Source organism: Zingiber officinale, chromosome 5B, assembly GCF_018446385.1.
Source record: "Zingiber officinale cultivar Zhangliang chromosome 5B, Zo_v1.1, whole genome shotgun sequence".
Lineage (NCBI taxonomy): Eukaryota > Viridiplantae > Streptophyta > Magnoliopsida > Zingiberales > Zingiberaceae > Zingiber > Zingiber officinale.
The window spans coordinates 67,971,414-67,995,817 of record NC_055995.1 but is presented as its reverse complement, the minus strand read 5'-3'; the positions used below and the strand labels follow the sequence as shown (position 1 = coordinate 67,995,817).

Genomic DNA, 24,404 nt, shown 5'->3' with positions numbered 1-24,404 from the left:
GGGCTCGTTTCGTCGACTGATAAAGGGTTTCATTGACTGAATCTATCCGTCAACTGATCCTTCTATCCGTCGACATATCCACTGTTCCTTGTTTGTCGTGATCCGATCCATTCAATCACTCTCGTTATTCCATTGATGGATCAAGATCTTTCTATCGACTGAACCTTGCTTTCCCTGTTTGCTCAGATCTGATCCACCCAATCTCTAAGATCACGGTCTTTAGTCGATTGATAATGCTTTATCCGTTGACTAAATAACTTTTTCCCTTTTCTGTTTTGATTCAAATTTCACTGTTCTAATGTTTATTTGATCCATCAATTGAACACATTTGTTCCATCGACGAAACCTCATTTTCAGCAAAAACAATGTTAATAACATAAATAATAATTTCCCTGCAAAATAAAGTTAGAACATAAACTGTAGAGCCAAATTAGTGTTAATATAGTATGCATAAATGAGACAGTAATGACGGTATTGATTTCAATTTAGAAACCTCAGTTAGTTTCTTTAGTTGGATCAGTACATAAGGTTTGTCCCTAATGGGGCATGACCTCACTTCACTACTTCTAGTAGTTTATTTCAACTTACCTACTAAATATTGGATCCTCCAGACCTATTTGGACTTAACCACTCAACTTCGGATCGGCTATCAGGGCTTCCACTTGACTCGATATCAAGTCCTCCAGACCTATCGAGTCTGCTTGCCAGATGTCAAGTCCATTTGACCCATCTAGACTTCCTACTTGGTTCCACAATCTGCTGAGAATTTCCTTGCTTAGTATCGGGTCTAGCTTGATGGATTGAAAAGAAACGATAGAAGGGGGGTGAATATCGCTCGTTAAAACTTTTTCTTTTGTATTATAAAAACAATCAAAGTGCAGCGGAAAATAATAAGACAAGTTTAGCTACTTGGTTCGGAGCTTATGTCAACTCCTACTCCAAGACCCGTGATCCTTGATCACACTAATGGGTGATTCACTATACTCTGTTAGTGCAATCGACCTCTAAGGTTTTAATGTCCGACAAATATGTTTAAGTATGTTTAATGGATCTTAGTCTTGGAAAGTCCTAGTTGTAGGCTAGAAAAGGGAAATCTCGGTAGATCGTGGAAGTCAGGTGGATTCGATAGGTCTGGAGGACCTAGCCGAATATTGAGTCCTAGTTGTAGGCTAGGGAAGGGAAATCTTGATAGATCGTGGAAGTCAGGTGGATAGGTCTGAAGGACCTAATCCCTGGGTAGCCGAATACTGAGTCTTGGTGAGTGAAGTCAAGTGAAGAAAATCCTAGGAGGAAATAACCTTAGGTAACAAGAAGTCTTGGAGGAGTGAACTTCAAGCAAGGTTAACCGGATGGTTTCTGATCGACCACGCATGGTCGACCGGACCAACGGATCTTGGTGATTCTAAGTTTAGTTTTACCATAGCATTCTATATTACTATTATTGTTGCTAGCTAATGTAGTATTGCAGGAAAGGTCTTAGTGGATCAGGTGATCAGACACTGAGCAAGTCCAAACAAGTCTGGAGGACCAATGTTTGGCAGGTAAGTTGAGGTAAGCAACTGGAGGAGTGACAGTGAGGTTGTGTTCCTGAAAGGAACAACCTAAGGTCGCTGATCCAACTGAAGAAATCGGAAAGGTTTCCAAGTTGAGATCAAGACAGTTGAACTGTCTATTATTATTACTCATACATTTATTATTACTGTACTAATATCTATTTTGTAGGATTATTGTCTGACACTATTTTTCAGGTTCGGCCTGATCGGTCAATCGAACAATTCCAACTAGTAGATATTTATTCAGACCAAAACAGAGCAGGGTCCGATAAAAGCTTGATCGGTCGACCGAACAAGATGATCGGTCGACCGAACAAGATGATCGGTCGACCGAACCCTGATGACTCAACATAATTTAGATCAAGCAGAAACAAAGAAGGAAAGCTTGCTGATCAGTCGACCGAACACATGGATCGATCGACCGAACGATCATCACATTAAAGGTGCAGTAAGTGTGAATCTCGACAAATCTCGACGAACAGGGAAAGATCCTGTTCAGTCGACCGAAAAGAAGGATTGGTCGACCGAACCCTTAATGGTCATTAAATGTCGAAGATCGAATCAGCATCAGATCTTAGCGAAGATGGAAGGGAGTTGGTTCAATCGACCGAATGCAAGGATTGGTCGACCGAACATCGACGACTCTTATAAAAGTGAGTTCGAGGTTCGAGGCTGTGTAATGAAGCAACGAAGCAAGAAATCTGTTCGAAGTTCATCTCTGTGCAAGTTGCAATTCGTGCTACGACTACTCATCTACTGCTCCAAGAAGTGTCGACTGAGCCTCAACTTGTATATAATGTCGGTATAACTTCCTTTTGCTTGCATTGTACTTAATTCAAGTAAGATAGTAGGTTGTTACTATCTTACTCATCTTCTTGTACACACTTCTTCTTTCCGAGATTTTCGGAAAGAAGAGTTTTAGTGAATTGTCCAACGGTGCAATCAAGGATCGCGGGTTTTGGAGTGGGAGTTGACTTAGGCTTCGAACCAAGTAACCAAACGAGTCATTTACTTTTCGTTGCATATTCTGATTGTCTTTAAAACACGAAAGAAAAGTTTTTAGAGTGCGACATTCCCCCCCCCCCCCCCCCCCTCTATCGCACTCTTTCGATCCTACCTACTCTTTTCTTTGAAATCTTTGAAAAGAAGCAATTCGTACAAATGAAACTAGAAGATAATAACACACTACTATCTGCTTGAAATTAAAACAATGAAATCTAATTAAAATTATACCGACAATAGGTAGAATATAAAGCTCTATCGACACTACTTGATGGAGTAGCTTGTTTGTGAAGATGGAGCACAGAGTAAGAGCACGAGCAATTTTTCATAGAGATGAACTAAGAATTGATAATCCGCCTTGGACCTCAAGCTCCCCCTATATAAGCATGGTTCGGTCAACCGAAAAGTCATTCGATCCACTGATCCTTTCAGTCGACTGATCCTCCTATCGGTCGACTGAACTCCTTGCTTTCCTTCTTCGACGAGATTCGACCTTCGCATATTTATGAGCATTTATGGTTCAGTCAACTGATCCCCTTTATCGGTCGACCGATCAGTGCAGTTTCCCTATTCCCTAAGATTCGCCATTAATTCTCTGATTGTTTGATCGATCGATCGGTCTGGCTTCCATGTTTCCTATCGCTTGATCTGATCTCTTCCATGTCACCTTTGTTCGGCCAACTGAAATGATGATTCAGTCGATCGATCAGTCATTTTACCAAACTTTGCTTCGGACTAATCTATGTTCTGTATCAACCTGGTTTGGTCGACTGATCTATGGATTCGGTCGACCGATCAGACCGATTCCTACAAAACAAGGTTAAACAAATATTTCTGCAAAACAAAGTTAGGATATTAATATATGATGCATGAGTAATAATTGACAGTAAAACTATCTTGATCTCAACTTGAAAACTTTCCCGGTTTCTTCTATTGGATCAGCGACCTAAGATTGTTCCTTTCCGAAACATGGCCTCACCGTCGCTCCTCTCCAATTTCTTATCTCAACTTACCTGCCAAACATTTGGTCCTTTAGACATGTTCGAATTTTCTCTACTGAGTGTCTAATCGCCTGATCCACTATGACTTTTCCTACAATACTATATCAGCCAACAACAATAATAGTAATACAAAATATTATGGTAAAACTAAACTTAGATTTATCCAGATCCGTTAGTTCGGTCGACTATGCGCCCAATCAACTTTACTTGAAGTTCACTCCTCTAAGACTTCTCTTTACCTAAGGTTACCTCCTCATAGGATTTTCTCCATCTGGCTTCACTCATCAGAACCTAGAGTTACCTCCCTTAAGGGTTTTCTCTTTCTGGCATCATTCACCCGGACCTAAAGTTATCTTCCCCTAGGGTTTTCTCCACTTGGCTTCACTCACCATGACTCAACATTGGATCGACCCACCAGGAATTCTATATCGGGTCCTCCAGACCTACTGAATCCTTTTACCTGGCTTCTAAGAACCAAGATTTCTCTTGCCTAGCCGCAACTAGAATTCCCTTGCCTAACCGCAGTTAGAACTAATCACTTGATTGACTTCTCACCCTTGTCTAACCGCGACTAGAACTTTCCTTGATCAAGCTCTATTACACAATTGACCTACTAAGACTTTCAAAGTTGAGCTTTCTACACATTTGATTAATTCCTCAAATAACAATAAAACTTAACTTGAACCTTTGATAACATCAAAACATAACTTCTATTATGGTGTTCCCTGCACCAACAAAAACATCAGTAACAGGGTCAAGGAGGGGTTCCCACAGCAGACATTCTGACACTCAAGTCAGTAATCTAGCTAAAGGCGATGAACAGTAGAATGAACCATGGTAATAGATGCATAAAGTTGCGTAGCATCGCTTATTGCGTTGCATACTTGCATCTGTAAATGATGATCCCCTTTTATAGTATTAATGTTTGTCTATGTACGAATCTCGAAGCATTTCGAAAAAGGACAGACCATAAAGATACTCTGACATCTTTCCTAAAATAAATCTACAATCTCTATGTTTGACAGGGTAACAGCTTCTAGTGTATAACTTGCATATGGAATATTCTCTGCCATTAGTGACACAAAATGCTAAAAAAATGTTGAGCTAGTGAACCATTAATGTGTTGTAATCATAGGTCCGCTACGCCCCCTCCATTGTCCGATCAGACCTTGCTTTCGGAGGGAGTCGACTCTGATAAAGGATGTAAACCACTTTGAGGACTTGGCTTAGTCAGGAAGATTGGTCGGCTTGGATTGGCTAGGAAGACTGGTGGATCAGTTAGAGTAGCAGATCGACCAAGAAAAGTGGCAAGTCGGCTAGAGTGACGGATCAATTAGGAAGAGTGACGGATCAATTAAGAAGAGTAACAGATATGTCAAAGTGACGAATCTATTAAGAAAAATGACGGATCAACCATAAAATATAGTTATTCAACTTTTACGAATCCGCTAATCGGGTCAATCAGAAAAGATGATCATTAGTCTCCCTTACATTTATCGTAATTCAACATATTGATTTGACCTTCTTGATTCTGATCGCTCATCCAATTCTTCTATCCTAAAAAGTAATATTTGTTTCAGTAATTTTGATAAACTTATTGGATGTAGTGATAAAAAAGATATCTTTTTCAAAGAAAAGATTAACATGAAATGTGCTTTTATTAATATTTTTTTTTTAATAAAGGTGGCTTTTTAATAATAATGAAAATAAGATTATCCTTTTGATTTATGGTCGCCGATGGATTGATTATAAATGCATAAAGTAGTCCCAGATAATGATATAGCAAATTAATCAGGCATTTAAAGCTGTACTGTAGATTTTTTTTTTTCAGTACGAGGCTAACTCTAAAATTATTGGTCATTTAGATGCACCCTTATGAGTGCTTTTAGATTTATTTCAGGCTTAATAGATTCAAATTAGATATCTAACTAAAAATAAAAAATATAATAATAATAATAATATATATATCTTGATTATTTTAGTTAAAATTTAATTGTTTCTGCTTGGTTTCTTCTGCTGGCGTCCTCCGCTCTGATCCTGCATCCGTCTCCCAACGACTCCTCCGACGCGTTTCCTCTACCGTCGCCAGACTCACCGATTCCGCCCTTCGTTTCTTCTCGGATCGCCTCTTCTTCTTCTTCTTCGACCTTTTTTCCGCCCCGTCGAATTTTGACCTCGGGTTTTCGGAGGGCAGAGTGTCAGATCGTAGGCCCTTAGCCTACATCTTTTAATCAGCTTTGATCGGTCGAGCCATTGTTGGATTATGCCACGGAGATCGGTAATCTTTCTTTCCTGATTGTGGAACAGGTAATAAGTAGAATTTAGTATTGCACTCTTCTGTGGCGTCGATTGGTTTGCTTTTAACCCTCGAAGGGATCAATTTCTCTTTGAGGATTTGTGTTTTGATTTGAAAACAAATTGGTTATTGGTTATTCAGCAAAATTGGATTTTTCAGTTGTTCGAGACGGTGCGGATTTTCTGGATTACAATGTTTGACTATTGAATTTTTGTGTACACACTGGAGTATTTAGTCTTAAGTTAACGATCTTTTTTATCCTTCTCGAAATGAAATATATTGGCCTCGGCATCAATTTTTCTGGAAAAACGTGATCGTCTTTCCAAGTCATTGTTTGTGATCTAGTAAACGGTTTTTACTGGCTCATTTGTCCTTTGGTTTTAATGAACCATGAACAGGTGCATCATCGAGGATGCTATCCCTCAACTGTCGTTTAGATATTCAATTTGTTTTTAGAACCCTTTGATGTTCCCAAGCAAGTTGTGTATTTTAGAGATATAAAGCAAATAAGAAATATGATTCATCTGAATTGCAGAGGTGAAGTGCTTTGTTATGCAATTCAATGACTGAAATTAGTAATAAAATTAAAAATGCAGATGATATCTTAATGGTTGCAGAGGTGAATTGCAGAGGTGTGTGTGTTCTTCATTTTCTTTCTTCTTTTATTAGAAAAGACCTGAGATGCAGTTAGTGTAATCCCATCAACTAAACTATTTTTGTAGAATTGTGGACTTATTAAACATCAATGTGGTTCGCTTGGTGAAGAATAATTGGTGGTAGATAAAGAACGATGGCTAAGCCATCATATATTCTTATACCTTGAAACTCGTACGATTGGTGTAATTTTGAAGTCCCAATAGGAGCATACCGTGTTCACCAAAATAGATTGAGGCACTGAAGGAAAATCAAGATTATGCTTACATGGGATTTTATCCCATGATGGCTCCAGGACACTATAAAATACATGTTAAGAATCATAGAATATGATTTACTTTTCATTTTTCGACTATAGGCATCAATATTGAAGGATTTCATGTGCTGTGGATCCTTTTCACCTGATATGTTTTGCTCTGTATAAGACATAATCACTGATTAGTCCTATGAACAAGTCAGTTTTTGCCACAAGCCTTCAGCTATGGTCCATTCATTATCACTAGCATACAAATATGTTAGTCCATTCATAGCATCCCTTCTTTTTTTTTGTTGGTTCCTTCTCTCTTGGCAGTTGTCCCTCTTTAATTTCTGTCATTGTATCATTTGTTACAGTTTTTAAAATTAACATGCTGATCTTGTTAATTCTTGAATGAGAAGCCATCCATCTTCAGTTTGTTATCCAGATATAACACATGCTCTCTTATCTCAACTTGTAGAAACTGGTTGTTAATTCTTGAATTTACTTGTTACATTATTTTACTCTTTCTGTTTATTTACTTGTTATTTGGTTTGTCCAAAGATATTTAGCACTGTGCATTAGAATGAAGTGTAACCTGTATTTGAATTTTCAGAGCCATTCTGCCGCTCAAATCTGGATAGCTACATCATATTTATGCATATTTTTTTAAAAAGATATTGGAGCTATTCTTCTTTGCTTCTATTTCAAAAAACTTGTTTGTAAAAGAATATAGAAGTTCATATCAGAAAAATGATTTATGCATGTCCTCTCATATAGAGCGGAAGACATGATAAAAATTTAGCGCTTGCTAACATTGCCTTTTGTGATCACAGCACTATGGTACTTATTGCTATTTGGTCTCAATTGGTCATTAGCTTATGAAGTTTCTCGTCTTGGTGAATTGGAACTCTTGTTGAGCACTTGAAGCATATTAAGATAAAATATCATGTCTATGATAAGGTCTGTAAATTCATCAGCTGCTTATGGCGAATCTAATCTTTATAATACTGGCAAAGGTGGTAGCAGTAACTCTGCCTTATCAAGGCACAGATCAAGTGTGGATAAGCAAGTTTATAATCATGGACATGCTTTGTACCATTCAGACTACTATCCCAAACAATACTTCAATTCGCCATTAGAAATGATGCATGCTAATTCATTTCACATATCGACATCCACTATTCCAGGTCAATGTGTTCAAGTTTCTTCAGCTCCATGTCAACTAATGGCTAATATTCACTCTCCTACAGTATCAAATAATCCTTATGGTTCCTTTGAAGTTTGCCATCCTGATTCCTCATCAATCTGTAACATTTCTCATCAAACCTCTCATTCTTTGTTGGGAAACGTGAGTCCAGAGCAAGATATAGATTATGGTGAGGAAGAAATCAGATTGAAGCTTCGAGAACTTGAGAAGGTTCTTTTGTATGATAATGAGGACTTGGATATAGATGATTTTATGGGAGTTGATGATTGGGGTGAGCCTATCCAGACTCTATTGCTTACAAACTCTCTGAAGGAGTCATCTTCATATTCTAGCATCAGTTGTGTTGACAGAAATAAAGAACCTAGAACTGCCAAGCAGCTACTTTTGGATTGTTCTGCTGCAATATCTGAAGGCAGTATAGAGGAAGCACAAACAATCATAACTCAGCTTCGTCAAATGGTTTCAATTCAAGGTGATCCTCATCAAAGGATTGCAGCCTACATGGTGGAAGGTCTTGCAGCGAGAATAGCCTCATCAGGGCAAGGTATTTATAAGGCTCTAAAATGTAAAGAACCCCCAACTTCTGATCGTCTATCAGCAATGCAAATTCTATTTGAGATCTGTCCATGTTTTAAGTTTGGCTACATGGCAGCAAATTATATAATTTTGGAAACATGCAGAGATGAAGAAAATGTTCATATTATAGACTTTGATCTGAACCAAGGAGTGCAATACATCAACCTGATACAATCACTATCAACATGGCCAAGAAAACCACCACACATAAGGTTATCTGGGGTGGATGATCCTGAGTCAGTGCAGCGATCAGTTGAAGGCTTGAAAGTTATTGGTCAATGTCTTGAGAAGCTAGCAGAGGATCTTGGTGTGCAGTTCAAATTTCAAGCCATTGCTGCTAAGACTGGCGATGTGACGCCTGAAATGCTAGATTGCAGACCTGGAGAGTCTCTTGTAGTTAACTTTGCTTTTCAGCTTCATCATATTCCAGATGAGAGTGTGTCAACCGTGAATGAGAGAGATCAACTTCTTCGAATGGTGAAGAGTTTGAAACCAAAGCTGGTCACAATTGTGGAGCAGGATATGAATACCAACACAGCCCCATTCTTCCCAAGGTTGCTTCCTCTATATCATTAAGTTCTATTTCATAATTTAATCTTATTCCCCTATATCATATTTGTATTGCTTTGATGCGCAATCCTTTTATTCCCCTTAGAATGCTAATACCTCTCTCATGTGTTTTGTGCATTGTTGAGTCAGTCATGTTTGTTCTTATTCTTTCATTATAGCTGGAAGCCTGCATTAGACTAGTTTGTCTTAGATTTAAGTTTATGAGAAGAAAAATGACCCATTTTGCTTCCTAAATATTGATGTATGATGCAATGATGAAGAGGGACCCCTGGGTCAAAGTAAAAGAAAAGTAGTAGACGTGGAGGTCAAAGTCAGAATCGTCAAAGGCCTAGGCCCATGAAGCAAACCAATTAAGCCGAGCGGCGACCTCGTCTGTCCAGCCAAGCGTGACAACCCGGTCGACCCTAGTCATGCCCGAACGGCCACTCGGGGAAAGCCCGCAGTTAAGGCCGATAGTTAAGCAACAACTCCCCGGACCGCTAACCCCGAGTGGAAGGCATGTTTGGTCGGACAAAGGGCAGCCCTCCGACAACAATACATCCGACCGGAAAGCGGGACAATAATTCTATTTATTACCTCCGGACGGGCTAGCAAGCAGCGGTCGATCGGCCGCGTGTGTACCTACTAACTACCTCATCGTATTCTTTTGGGAGTTTGTACCGCTAATAGCAGAGCATGTCTAGCAGGCAAATCGTACTTTAAAAGCTTTCAAGTTGTCACATCAGAAAGTTGCATGGCTACTTAAGGAATAGTGTCAAGAACACTTGTTGACTTGTCTTTTCCTAGGATGCTTAGGAAAACGTGCATATGCTTTGAGATGTATGCACGAACACTACAGTGACACTATAAAAGGAGGTTCCCATCTACAAACGAAGGTTCGTTTTCTACACACTCTCGCTATAGTTCTCCATTTTTCTACTCATCAGAAACTGACTTGAGCATCGGAGGGTTATCGCCGGGAACCTCCTCCCAGTCTGGCACTAACAGCTCCTGTGTTGCAGGTTTACATAAAGTCTTCGCTGCGTCAAACTTCTAGCCAACATTCCCAGTTTGCCGCCATCTCCGTTTTCGGACAATATCACATTTGACGTCGTCTATGGGATCCGAACCGTGAAGATGGAGGATGCTAGATGAGTTACTATGATAACACTAACGCAGGAAGACTTGGAGTTGTTATACAAGCCCGAATGGCAAAGATGATGAAGCAGCAATAGATAGCGGCCGACCATCGAGCGGATGACCCTATCACGTCAGGAACGGGCCAATACGTTGAACCCAGAGTCGAGCGGAAGACTAGGCCGGTCGGAAGCAAAGCAACAGGCCGACCGGTGTCTCCCGAGATGCGCCAAACGTGCCCATCCCTTACCACCACGCATTATTCTGCACGCCGTTAGAGGAGCAGGGCCAAGCAGAGTTGACACCTAGCTCCTCATCAGATGATGCGTTCGTCTAAGATAAGCGAAAAGGTAAAGCACCTCGGCTCGATACTTCTCCCAAGAGGATTAACGGGCAATTCTCCCATGAGATCCTCGATAACCAATTGTCATGCCATTATAAGCCTTTGACGATCGAAGAATACACGAGGGCAACCGACCCCAAAGATCACCTCATCAAATTTGATAATGAGGCAACACTCCACCAGTACACAGATAGAGTCAAGTATCGCATATTCCCCACCACGCTCTCTGATCGCGCAGAGATGGTTCAAGAGGTTGCCGATCGAATCCATCCGAAGCTTCAAAGATTTCGATCGGCGTTCCTACAACACTTTGCAAGCAGTTGCCACCATCAAAAGACAAATGCCAACCTATTTGCGGTCAAGCAAGAGCCCAAAGAAGCACTGCGGGCTTATATTAAAAGGTTTAACCAAGTGACCATGGAAGTTCTATTAGCCATGCCGAAGATCTTGATAAGCTCTTTCTCCCAAGGACTTGTAGAGGGCGAGCTCTTTTAGTCACTCATCCGGAGGCCTCTGAGAGACTTCGATCATCTGCTCGGGTGGGCTACCGAGTACATCAACGTCGAAGAAACCCAAGCAGCTAGGAGGAAGTAATCCCTGAGCCAATCGCTATCTTAGAGCGTTGATCGGCCGATGCACATCAACCACCAAGGGGCCCCAAGCGGGAGCAGCACAGCAGCACCAAGAGCCCCGGACCCATGCGATCCAACATGGGGAGGTTGAGCGGGGGAGGCCCACCGAGCCTCGACTATGGACCTGCTTTTCTGCTCTTATCATCGGATAGCAACGCACAACACCAAAGATTGTTACAGTTATAAACCAAAGCCCCGCCGAGCGGCTTCATCGAGATTCCGCCGCCAATCCCCCTCGCCTAATAGACACCATCACCAATGAGTGGGAGGGTAGGGCGACGAGAAGAAAGGATCTCGATCACTGAAGAGCACCGACAGTCGCATCAATACGAAGACTATCAAAGGCCTATCGAGCGTCTGCCGAGCGAGAACGCCCGTCGGCTCGCGATGAAGAAAACCGTAGCAACGCCGCTCAGGGCGGTATTGGGAGGATTGCAAGAGGACCAACCGGCGGCGACTCTAACCGAGCTCAGAAATTATACGCCCGACGGTTAGATATTCATGCCATCGATTGCAACAAAGCAGCAGCAGAAGGACCAGAAATCAATTTCGGTCCTCAAGACTTAGAGGGGATGGAGGTCCCTCACGATGACGCCCTAATCATCAAAACGATAATTGCTAATTGCAATATTCACCACACCTTTGTAGATACAGGCAGCTCGGTAACTATTATTTTTAAGAAAGCGTTCAATCAACTACAAATCGATCGGAATGAGTTGTAGCCCATAACGACTCCTTTATACGGGTTCATGGGCAATGAGATATTGCCAATCGACTAGGCTCGGCTAGCCATATCCCTCGGAGAGGAGCCACTGAAGAGGATGAGGATGACGAACTTCATCTTGGTGGACGCCCCATCCGCCTACAATGTCATTTTGGGCCGACCTGTGCTAAATGAATTCCGAGCAATCGTGTCCACGTTCTGTTAGAAGATCAAGTTCCCGTAGACAACTTGGTTAGTGAAGTCAATGGCGAGCAGCTGACGGCTCGGCGGTATTATGTCGAAATGGTAAAAGTAGAGTCGCAAGTCGTGCGGAAGGCTCCACTGCTTGAAGTAAATGCAATTCTGGAAGAGCCTCCTGCCCTGGTCTATGACGAGAAAGAAGTCCAAGTGCCTCCCAGCCGGCCGAAAGCCACGACTTTCATCGCGACCGACCTAGGTGTCAAACAAAAGAAGGAGCTCGTTGCCTGTTTAAGGCAAAATCATGACATGTTCACATGGGTGACGCACGAGCTCCCGGGCATCTCAATGACCATCGTCCAACATGAGTTGCATGTCCGGTCGGACGCAAGGCTAGTGAAAAAAAAAAGAGACTTCAGTTCGAAGCAAAATCAGATAATCCAAGTGGAAGTAGAAAAGATGTTGGCAGTCGGCCACATACGCGAAGTACAATTTCTTAGCTGGCTAACTAATGTGGTGCTAGTTTCCAAGTCAGGCAATAAATGTCGAGTCTGCATTAACTTTTAAGACTTTAACAAGGCCTATCCGAAGGACTATTACCCTCTGTCGTGCGATGATCAGATAGTGGACTCGACAGCATGATGCGTGTTGATCTGCATATTGGATGTGTACCAGAGCTACCACCAGGTCCCGCTCGCTAGAGAAGATCAGGAGATGGTCAATTTTATCATGACCGACGGGACCTTCTATTATAATGTGATCTCGTTCGGATTGAAGAGCGCGGGAGCCACCTAACAAAAACTAATGAATAAGGTATTCCGAGGGCAGATTGGTCGAAACATGGAGGTATACGTCGACGATATTCTAATAAAATTCCTCTGATCCACTGATCTCTATGCAGATATCGAGGATGTCACGCCCCAGAAGAGTCCCTGCCAGAAAAAATTTCGGCAGCATCTCCCCTGTACGGGTGACAATCTGAGACATATCTACAATGCCCTCAGGACCACATATACCTCGGCCAACACGGCCGGAATAATAACAATAAAATAACTAAACAACCACGCAATTATATATGTAGCAGCCCACTCGGCTGTACTAAAACCAAAACACAGTGGAAAATGATAGAAAACCAAAATACAAGACTATTAGCCGGCTAGGCTTACACAACCATCAAACAACACAAAACACTCTATAACAACACTCCAGCGCCAAAACCAGAATATACAATGTTAAGTACTCTTAATACACAAAACAAATAAAAACATAAATGAAACCGGTAAGTCTTCAGATGTGACGTGGGAACCGGCAGACAGGATGCTCCAAGCGACTCCATAAACAACCTGGTACCTGAAAATAGTGTCCACGGGGGGTGTGAGTTCAACAACTCAGCAGATACCTGGTTGACATGTATAGTAAACGATAACAAATAGTAATAACTATGAGTACAGTCTCCTGGACAAAAGCTGGAAATGCACAATAGAAAAGGTTGAAGAGAATTGTACTCACCAGGGCCTCCTATCAGAATAATCAGGTCGTCAGACCCAGAGTATCATAAATCCTGTATGCATGTCAAACATATGCATCCATCCAAATGCAGTAAATGCATAAATGAGTATGATGCCAATGATGGGTCCTGGTCACCCCTGACGCTAGTCAGTCATCTCACACACGATGGTGAGACCGAGTGGGTAGGGCTGTGACAACCGTGCACTCTGCCATCACTACTTCTGATGAGTGACCGAGTGGACGGGATGCTGTCGGAGTACACCTATCCTCGTACCCCAAATCATAAGTGGAAGAGCGCAATGCTCTCATCTCCCGGTGCACAATGACGGGGAGGGATCCCGGCGTGCTACCACGCTGCATCACGCTACCCATGAGCGTCCAGCGGAGCACCGACAGAGATGAAATTGGCGATGCGCTCAACAATAATGGAGCAGACTATCGCGCAGCATGCAATCATGCAAATGATGCATGACACTAAGCATGACAGAATCCTGAACAGCATAGCAATATCCATATATATATAAAATGTGTATCATAGGACAATGAACCAAATCAAAGGTACACAGACCATATAAGGTATAAAAACCTAGATCCTGAACATAATAAACACATGGTTGTGTCACTACCCCTATAAGCATGTATAATCAGGTAGGTACTAACATGAAGTGCATAATAGGTAAACAAAACAAACATGTAACAAGTATCGGGTAGTGACCAACCGAAGCAAAGGCGAACATAATCATTACTAAAGGTTATAACCTACTAAACATATCAACATGACATTATCAAAGATAAGTCAAGGTACCCGCCTCCAATAGAAAGGTCCAATCCGACGTCGAGATACTCGTCTCGCGTCAAAGTCCTCAATCTCACAGCTGTGATCACTGATCCACTGCCAAGAGATGGTTGCTGCCCGGATTCAGGGGCTGCAACAAGGTGGGATTGCTCATCTACAACGAATCATAACCAGAATAACCTCATTCTGTCATTAAACCAATTCATAAAAACTCACCCAAATTCAAGATGGTCACTGATGGCTCACGGCCAAAGGGGTTCCCTGCCCAAAACAGAATAACCGACGTTATAGATCGCCAAGTGAACAGTGCTGGCCAAGCTTCAAAGGCTGGTAAACAAACAATCACAACCTCCAACTACAAATTAAACTCGCAACACTACCAAATCAGATATCATACTTCTTACCTCAACACCAAACACCACTGTTAACAGAAATCCACCTGTGTACGCTTCAAACCTAGGCAGAGAGGCTGAGGAAACTGAGAAAACGAGATGAACCGAGGCAGCACTAGGGCACGGGATGGCAACGCACAGTGAAGTCGACGTCGGTTGTGGTGGCCGGTGGCAACACAAAGGGAAGAAGGCTTGGTTGCCGACGCTAGGGCAGAGGGTGCTAGGGCACAGGCGACGGCTCAAATGCCGGCGAGGAGAGGGAGTCGGCACTGGGTTTCTGTGGCCGGAGACTCGAAGGGCTTCCCTCCACTCTCCAAGATCGACCTGTGTTGGCGACGCCGAGAAGATGAAGAGAGAATCGCCGGTCGCGAAGAGGGGAATCGCGAGGAAGGCGAGGATCGGGTGGAGAGGAGTCGGGAGGAAGGTGAGGAGGCTCGGGAAGAAGAATCGGGTTTGGCGTTTTGTACACTCGGGGAGAAGGAATCGCTGCTTGCGGTTAGGGCAAAGAGGAGAAGGCGCGAAGGAGGGGAGACGGCGTCGGGGAGGTGTCGGGTGAGGGCACGGGGAAAAGGGAGAAAAACAAAAGAGAATGAAAAGAAAATAAAAAGGAAAATACAACTTTCCTGGGCCCAATTTTATCCCCGTAAACTCGTCCATACGGTATTCGAAAAATTCCTAGAAAATTTCTAAAAATTCTGAAAAATTCCCTTAAGGTGTTACGCCCATTTTCGGTATTTTACAGAGGAGACCTACTGAACGCTGAGGAGGTATGGAATTAAGCTCAATCCAAACAAGTGCATGTTTGGGGCAAGGAGCGAACTCTTCCTCGGTTACATTATGACTGAGCGAAGGATCGAGGCAAATTCAAGCAAAGTGAAGGTGCTCCAAGACATGCCTCTTCCCCTTAACCTCAAGGAGGCTCAGCGGCTGACCAGGCGGATCACAACATTGTCATGGTTCATCTCCAAGTCATCTGATCGGAACCATTCGTTCTTCAAAGTTCTGCGCCAAGCTACAAAATTTCAATGGGACGCTGAGTGCGATAAAGCGCTAGAAGAGTTCAAGAGTTATCTAACCACCTTACCTGTATTGGCAAAGTCCATTGTTGGCGAGCCACTCTGAATGTATTTATCATCCACAAAGCGAGTGGTTGACTCAGCGTTAGTGCGACAAAATGACGCTGAACAACAACCGATGTATTTTTTAAGTTATATATTAAAAGATGTCGAATGTCACTACACCTGTCTCGAGAAGTTGGCGTACGGGTTGGTCCTCGCCGCTCGGAGGTTACGCCCATACTTTTTGTCGCATCCTATAATTGTATTTACCAACAACACTTTAGGGCGGGTTCTCCTCAATCCTAAAGCGTCCGACCAACTCATCAAGTGAACCACAGAGCCAAGCGAATTGGACATACAGTACTAGCCTAGATCGGTGATCAAGGCACAAACTTTAGCCGATTTTGTGACGGAGGTACAGAATGTCGAGCCGGAGACAACTTGAAAAATCTATGTGGACGGATCGTCCACCAGGCAGGGCAGTAGCGTGGACATACTTCTGATATCACCACGTGAAGATCGAGTGCAGTTGTTCGTTTAGCTGGACTATTGGGCCACGAACGAGCCAGAGTACGAAGCGTTGATTGCCGGCCTGCAAGCGACGTAGGAGCCACCCGAGTTCTTATTCACTCGGACTCTCAGTTGGCAGCACAGCAGCTGTCGATGACTTTTGAAATAAGCAATGCGATGCTAAGATTGTACGCTGAGGCGTTCAAAAAGTTGAAAGTCGGATTTCAAGAAGTAATTATCCAGAAAGTCCCCCTAGCGGAGAATTAGTATGTAGACAAACTGGCAAAATTGGCAAGTTCCTTAACCCCTGTAGTGCTAGATGGGACAATCGAGCAGGTACTGTTGGTGGCTCATATCGAGAGGCCTGTTGAAGGAGGGACCTCGAGTGACTAGAGGATACCTTTGATCGAGTTCCTCCGGTCGACCACTACACCAGCCGATCGAGAGCAGGCTTGGTTAATCAAGAAAAAGGTCGGACGGTTTACATTAATTGGAGATCACCTGTACAAGAGTCTTCTCTAGGTCATTGCTCAAGTGTGTCGGAGCAGAAAACATCCAGTACATTTTACAAGAAGTTCATCAAGCCTCCTGTGGCAGTCATCCGAGCTATCATTCATTGGCAAGAAAAATCCTACTGCGGGGTACTTCTAGCCTACCTTGCAGGCGGACGCCGCCCGGACAGTGTCCACCTGCCTTTCTTGCCAAAAGTATCAAAACATACCACACCGGCCGATGGAAGAACTGAAGGCATCCATAGTGTTATATCCGTTCGACGGGGCATAAACATTATAGGACCTTTCCCCATAGCAATCGGTCAGAGAAGATTTCTGCTTGTGGCGGTGGACTATTTTTCCAAATGAATAGAAGTCGAATTGCTCGCCAAGATAATCGAGCAGATAATTATCAAATTTCTGTGGCAAAATCTCGTATGTCGGTTCGGCGTCCCTCGTAAATTAACCTATGACAATGGAAGACAGTTTTAAGGACGAAGGCTCAAAGAGTGGTGTGTCGGTTATGGTATTACACAAGTCTTCACTTCAGTGGCTTACCCCCAAAGCAATGGTCTAGCGAAAGTAACCAACAGGGAAATTCTCAGGGCCCAGCTCGACCACATGAGAGGAAGCTAGGTGGACGAGCTGCCAAGCGTACTATGATCTTATCGCACCACTCCTCGAGAGACCACTGGCACATTCCAGTTGGTGTACAGAGGAGAGTAGTGGTCCCAGTCGAGATTGACATAGAATCGGATCGACGATCGCTGTACGACGAGGATAATCCCGATCGACGACTTATGGAGCTAGATCTAATAAACGAAGTCAGAGATAAAGTTGTTATCCGGCTGATGGCGTATCGGCAGAGGATGAAGTAAACCTACAATAGACGAGTTATTCCCAGATCATTCTAGGTCGGCAACTTGGTTTGGAAAAGAGTAAAGTCAGTCAGTGACGTGACCAAATTGGAGGCACCATAGGAAGGACCCAACAAAGTGATACAGAAGCTCAACTCGGGATCATACCGGAAGGAAGCTCGATCGACCATGGAGCGCGAAAAATCTGTAGCCCTATCGAGCAGGATAGTAAGCGTGCAGTAGAATTGATGTAAATTGTAGAACCATAAATTGTAGAACCATTTATTCTATAAATGCAGGAAAGTTTAAAACAAAGATTCGCTAAGTGTACCAGACTCACGAGCTGCTCGGCCGTGTTATAAACGAGCATGCCCTCGCGCTTGAGTGTCAAAGACTCTCGACCCAATCGGGCGAGTTATAAGCAAGCACACATTCGCGCCTCAAGATTATTAGTCACGGGGTTCAGACCAAGCGTGTCCCAGACTCACGAGCCGCTCGGCCGTGTTATAAGCGAGCATGCCCTCGCGCTAAGTGTCCCAAACTCACAAGCCGCTCAGCCATGTTATAAGCGAGCATGTCCTCACGCTAAGTGTCCCAGACTCACAAGACGCTCAGTCGTGTTATAAGAGAGCATGCCCTCGTGCCTAAGTGTTAAAGACTCTCAACCCAATCGGGCGAGTTATAAGTGAGCACGCACTTGCGCCTCAAAATTATTAGCCATGGGGATCAAACCGGGCATGTACCAGACTCACAAGCTGCTTGGCCGTGTTATAAGCGAGCATACCCTCGCGCCTAAGTGTCAAAGACTCTCAATCTGATCGGGCGAGTTATAAGCGAGGACACACTCATGCCTCAAAATTATTAGCCACGGGATTCAGACCGGGCGTATCCTAGACTCATGAGCTACTCGGTCGTGTTATAAGCAAGCATGCCCTCGCGCTACGTGTCAAAGACTCTTGACCTGATCAGGCGAGTTATAAGCGAGCACATACTCGCGTCTCAAGATTATTAGCCACAGGGTTCAGACTAGGCGTATCCCAAACTCAAGAGCTGCTCGATTGTGTTGTAAACGAGCATGCCCTCACGCCTAAGTGTCAAAGACTCTCGACCCGATCGGGCGAGTTATAAGCGAGCACGTGCTCGCGTCTCAAGATTATTAGCCATCGGGTTCAGACCGGGTGTGACCCAGACTCACGAGCCGCTTGCCCATATTATAAGGAGCGAAGTTCTCGCGCCTAAGTGTCAAAGACTCTCGACCCGATCGGGCGAGTTATAAGCGAGCACGTACTCGCGTCTCAAGATTATTAGTCACCGGGTTCAGATCGGACGTGACCCAGACTCACGAGCCGCTCGGCCGTGTTATAAGCGAGCGAAGTTCTTGCGCCCAAGTGTCAAAGACTCACAAACCACTCGGCAATGTTATGAGTGCACTTAATTCTGACATTTCAAGACCCCATAGCCGCTCGGCTGGATATACGCGGTAGAAGAAAGAATTCTGAATTGTCGAATGGGCATGCATTGATTGATACTTAGAAAGTTTTACAAGCTGCTCATGGAAAATACAAAAAGCTGAGAAGAAGTTTGAAAAGGGAGCTAAGTCAGGTAATCGAGCACGTTGTCCAGAAGCGGCTCGGAGATCTACTTCTTCTTTATAATTTTTCTTGATAGGTCAGGGGAGAGGCAGTCGTCGTCATTCAGTTGTCGGAGGATGCCGTCAATGTCGTAGTTGAAAAGACAGATAGTTCGGTCGATGAGCATATCGTTAAAAGCATCAAAGCGAAGGTAATTTACTCAGAAGGATTCCAACTGACCAGGTTCCTCCTCCTTGAACTTCTGAAAAATCACCTTGGAGGCCTCCAACTCGCCCTTTAGGGCCGCCAGCTCAACATCTTTTTCATCGGGCTGAACCTTGCTTGCCGCCGTTCGGCTAGCCTGCTCAGCTGTTAATGCAGCTTCCGCCTCTTTAAGATTCTGGGACAAGACTCGAGCGTCTTTATTTTTGATGTCAAGGTCTTCGATGGCTCAGAGTTTCCTGGTATTGGCGGAATTTATCTTTGACTCAAAGTTATGAGCTTGCTTGGTTAACCGATCGAGTTAGAGTGCCTACTCGTGATTTTTGTTCTTCTCCACATTGAGTGCCCGTTCGGAGCCCAGCAGCTGCTCGAAGCTCTGCTCCAAGTCTTTTTTCAGTTGGGCAACCTCCGAAGTAAGCTGCTCAACATGAGCCCGCAAGGTGTATGCTTGGTCGGACGGGGCTCACAGCTGTTGGTTTTCATGCTCCAAAAATTATAGTCGTTGGCAGATTGCCAAACTTTCCATCCAGAATTGCAAGACAAAAGAGCCAATTAGTTCTGATCGGGGAATGTAGAGAAATGACTTAGTTAAAACTTGCCTCAGTAGATTTCTGAGTGAAGTCGTCAACTAACTCCTCGGGCGAAAGGGTTACCGCTCTGGCCTAGCATCTGGGGCCTTGGATGGTTATTTGGTGTTGAGGGGAACGCGGCTCGACGCCATCCGAGTGATGCCACTCGTCAGTGAGCAAGTGAAGGATGACCTTGATGCTTCGTTGGCTGCTGAAGTGGCCAAGCCCTTAGACTTGGACATGGGAGAGGAGCGAATTATGGATACTTCGCCGATCAGGCTAGTGGGTGGAGGTGGTAAGAAGGCGACCTGCGATGCACATATCATCCCGGCTGGCAGCGTGGACAAAGAATGTGTTCGATCGAAGGATGGAGGGGTAGGTAAGGCAGCCTCCCTCTCGGGGATTGTCGAAGATGAAGTTTCGTCCCGCTCGGATGGATGATGGGAGGTTGAAGGAGTAGAGGACTGGATGGTTGAAGTTGCCAAGCAGAAAGAAGCCTCCGCTCGATGCCTCTTGTGGCGTTTGATCAGTGGCTCATCTGAAGTAGTCAACTCCGAAGGCACCACGATCGGCGCAATAGATTGTCATTCGGGGGTAGCTCACCAATTGTGGCAGTGGCGTCGCTAGTCACCACCTGGCTTCCGCTTGCTTTGCCGATTGGCTCTTCCAACGACTTGACCGACAACAAGCCTCGACTCTCCAGCTCGACGACACCTTTGGCATTAATTTCCACGTCGGTAAGCTTGCTCTTGCCGCTCATCTGTGCCCTCAACATGATTTGGGTTGCAAGAAAGGACGAAGAATCAATTAGATTCACGAACGATGGGAAGAAAAAGGTCATACCTAGGGGGAGGGCCAGCCGCATTCAAATAGGGTTTAGCCCAAACACATATAGGACCCCCTCCAATAACAGCTAGTGTATGTGATATTTCTGACTGTCCAGGCTCGCGACTGCTTGAAGGTAGTTCGATTGGCCGCGATACCATCCGACCAAAGGGAACTTCGCTAACTCTTTTGCTAGTCGATCGGGAATTCATGTCGAACGGAGAGACGGACATAGAAGTAATGCTCTCTCCAGTGCTTATTTGAGGAAGACATTTTATTGAAGTAAACGACTCCCACTCGGACTTAAAATAGAAAGATGTCCAGATCGAATAGTTTAGGATAATAGAAATAATGAAACACACGAGATACCAAAGGAATGTCGTATAGGCAGAACAGTATGACTACCCCGCACAACAGTCTAAAAGAGTTGGACACTAATTGATACAATAAAATATGGAAATATTTACAAACTTCGGAGAAAAAGGGGTGAATGGGAAAGCGCAGGCCGGCTAGAAACTGATTCTTAAAAAAAGGTAGAAAACCATCAAGGGCGTATGAGGACCGACGTAGGTAGACGGGATGTCAATCTTATAGCCCTCGAGGAAACGATATGTTAGCTACATCTGGTCGACCTCATCGCCGTTGAACTTAGATTTGGTGGAGGTATACCAGACCCCGGGGACAGCCGGGGGAGGACTAGGAAATTCAGCCATAATGCAGAGAAAGGGAAGGAAAACAAGGATTCAATGAGAAGAAAGGGCTTACTGCAAAAGAAATCACCGGCAAAGGCTGTGGACGAAGAGGAGAAGGTAATGGTGAACGCGAGGAAGACGATAGGATAAAATAAAAAACTAGGGTTTAAAAACCTGGAGGGCGGTTGTTTTGAGTCGTTCGATCGAGGGCTTTGGAAAACGGGGACTCATTGTGATCGTTGAATTCGAAAAGGATGTTGTCACATCAAACCCAAACAACTATTTGTTACATCACTCCTACGGCTACATGCGAAGACGACACGTGACATTTGGTTACAGGTGGCATTAATGAGGAGGCAGGGAGCATGATTACATGGCATGGCCAAGCATGCTTTGCATTAATGGGTGAAGATCTGAACAATTTTTAAGAAATTAGGGTGACATCGACGGTCATTAAAAAGGCATCACTGGCCGAGCAGAGATCAATGAGGAGCCAAAAAATTGGTTAAGTGTGGCGCACAATGAAACTGATCGACGGTTATAAACCCCTGAGTCAAAGAACTTTTGAAGCCGAACGACGACTATAAACCCTTGAGCCAAAGAACATTAAAAGTCGAACGGCGGCTATCGCCATTGGAGCAGTAGACATCATTGCCGAACGACAGCCCAAGCCCAAGCACGGCCAGCTGGGAAGAAAGAGTGATAGGGCACACCAGCCAGTCAAACTTGCAGCTTCTTTCGACTAGATTTGAGAGGAAGGCTTGTGATGGGGTGATAAAGAGGGGCCCCACCAGTGGGTCAAAGTAGAAGAAAAGCAGTAGACGTGGAGGTCAAAGTCAGAACAGTCAAAAGCCAGATCCATGAAGCAAACCAATTAAGTCGATCGGCGGCCTTGTCTGTCCGACCGAGCGTGAGAACCTGGTCGGCCCGAATCGTGCCCAAACGATCGCTCCGGGAAAGCTCGCGATTAAGGCTGATAGTTGAGCAACAACTCCCTGGACCGCTGTCCCCGAGCGGGAGGCATGTCTGGTCGGACAAAGGGCAGCCCTCCAACAACAATACATCCGACCGAAAAGCATGACAATAATTATGTGCATTACGTCCGGACAGGGACGTGCCGAGCAGCGGTCGATCGGCCGCATGTGTACCTACTAACTACCTCATCATATTCTTTTGGGAGTTTGTACCACTGACAACAGAACATATCCAACAGGCAAAATCGTACTTTGGAAATTTCTAGGTTATCACATCAGAAAGTTGCATGACTTCTTAAGGAATGGTGTGAGGGACACTTTTTGACTTGTCTTTTTCTAGGGCGCCTAGGAAAATGTGTCTACGCTTTGACATACGTACACGAACATTACAGTGACACTTTAAAAGGAGATTCCCTTCTATATGTGAAGATATGCGCAACTTCATTTTTTACACACTCTTGCTACAGTTCTCTATTTTTCTATTCACCGAAAACTAACTTGAGCATCGGAGGGTCATCGTCGGGAACCCCCTCCCGGCCCAACATTAACACCTCCTGTGTTGCAGGTTTACATGAAGTCTTCACTGCATCAAACTTTCAACCAACATCCCCAGTTTGTCGCCATCTTTATTTTCGGACAGGATCAATGTACTTGAATTTTGCTTGCACCTGTTCTGTATCTTAAACTTCGTCATTCGAACTCAGGTTTGTGGAGGCTTACAATTATTATTCAGCAGTCTTTGATTCACTTGATGCCACTCTTCCAAGGGATAACACCGATAGAATGAATGTCGAGAAGCATTGCCTTGCACGCGACATTGTCAACATTGTGGCTTGCGAAGGTGCTGACCGCATAGAGAGGTACTATTAATGGTTAGCATTGTATGCATTTGAGTTCTCCACTACAACCAAATAACTTCTAACTCAATATCAAAGATATGAGGCTGCTGGAAAGTGGAGAGCAAGGATGACAATGGCGGGGTTTGTTTCGTGCCCATTCGGCAGCAATGTCAATGCATCGGTACGAGCATTGCTGAAATCATACTGTGACCGATACATGATTAAGGAGGAGCCCGGGACGCTGTACTTTGGATGGGAGGGGAAGCCTTTGGTAGTTGCCTCAGCTTGGAAATAAAAGTTTTCATGCAGCCATTTGACATCAACCGTACGTCTGATTCTCTAAGCAAGTTTTCATGTGTATAACCTTCAAATTTCCACTGATATAAGACTTTCCTTCAGAAAATTATGCTCATTGTGATGATTGTATTAAACAAGGTATTTAACTAGAATTTGCTTTTGCAAATCTATTAGCAAGTCCTGTAATTTTAAAAAAAAACCTTTTGTGTTTGTGTAAAGATATAGCAATAATATAGTTGATAATGTGCGAATGAATGCTGCAAAATAGTATGCTAAGTCAATTTCCCATGATCATGATTTAATTACAAAGAAATAACAAACTTTGAGATTATAGTTTAATCTTTATCAATTAATTATTGGGACTGTGTGCTAAACATTATTATTGGTGATCAATTAGTAATAGTAGTCAATTATCGACATTCATAATTAATTTATAGGATATTTTTTGTTAGTAAAAAAGTTTGATATTTTATTTGCATGTTTATTAAAATGTCTTCTCTCATCTTGATTTCAAGCCTTTTTATATTAATTTTAGAACTGGTATACTCGGATGCTTCGGAAATATATAATTTTATTTTTATATATCATCATTTAATATTCATTACTATTTTCAATATGAATTAATTATTACGTTATGATGCTGTCAGCATCAGCTTAGGAGCTACTATATTAGTAAATGATTTTTTTTAAAAAAAAATCAATGGTTAAATAGT

At 43.6% G+C, this 24,404-nt stretch overlaps 1 protein-coding gene across 3 annotated transcripts; it reads left to right on the top strand.

Moving 5' to 3' along the window:
• The first annotated feature begins 5,557 nt into the window (after window positions 1–5,557).
• LOC121984479 (scarecrow-like protein 1) lies at window positions 5,558–23,934 on the top strand. 3 transcript variants are annotated; one of them, XM_042537416.1, is made up of 4 exons: window positions 5,558–5,834; window positions 7,578–9,081; window positions 23,260–23,415; window positions 23,491–23,934. In XM_042537416.1, the coding sequence occupies exons 2-4, from the start codon at window positions 7,691–7,693 to the stop codon at window positions 23,687–23,689; spliced, it is 1,746 nt and encodes a 581-aa protein (XP_042393350.1). In that variant the 5' UTR covers window positions 5,558–5,834; window positions 7,578–7,690; the 3' UTR covers window positions 23,690–23,934. The 3 variants fall into 3 exon arrangements, with proteins under 3 accessions (XP_042393350.1, XP_042393349.1, XP_042393348.1); XM_042537415.1 differs by having other exon boundaries at window positions 5,558–5,863; XM_042537414.1 differs by having other exon boundaries at window positions 5,558–9,081.
• The last annotated feature ends 470 nt before the right edge of the window (window positions 23,935–24,404 follow it).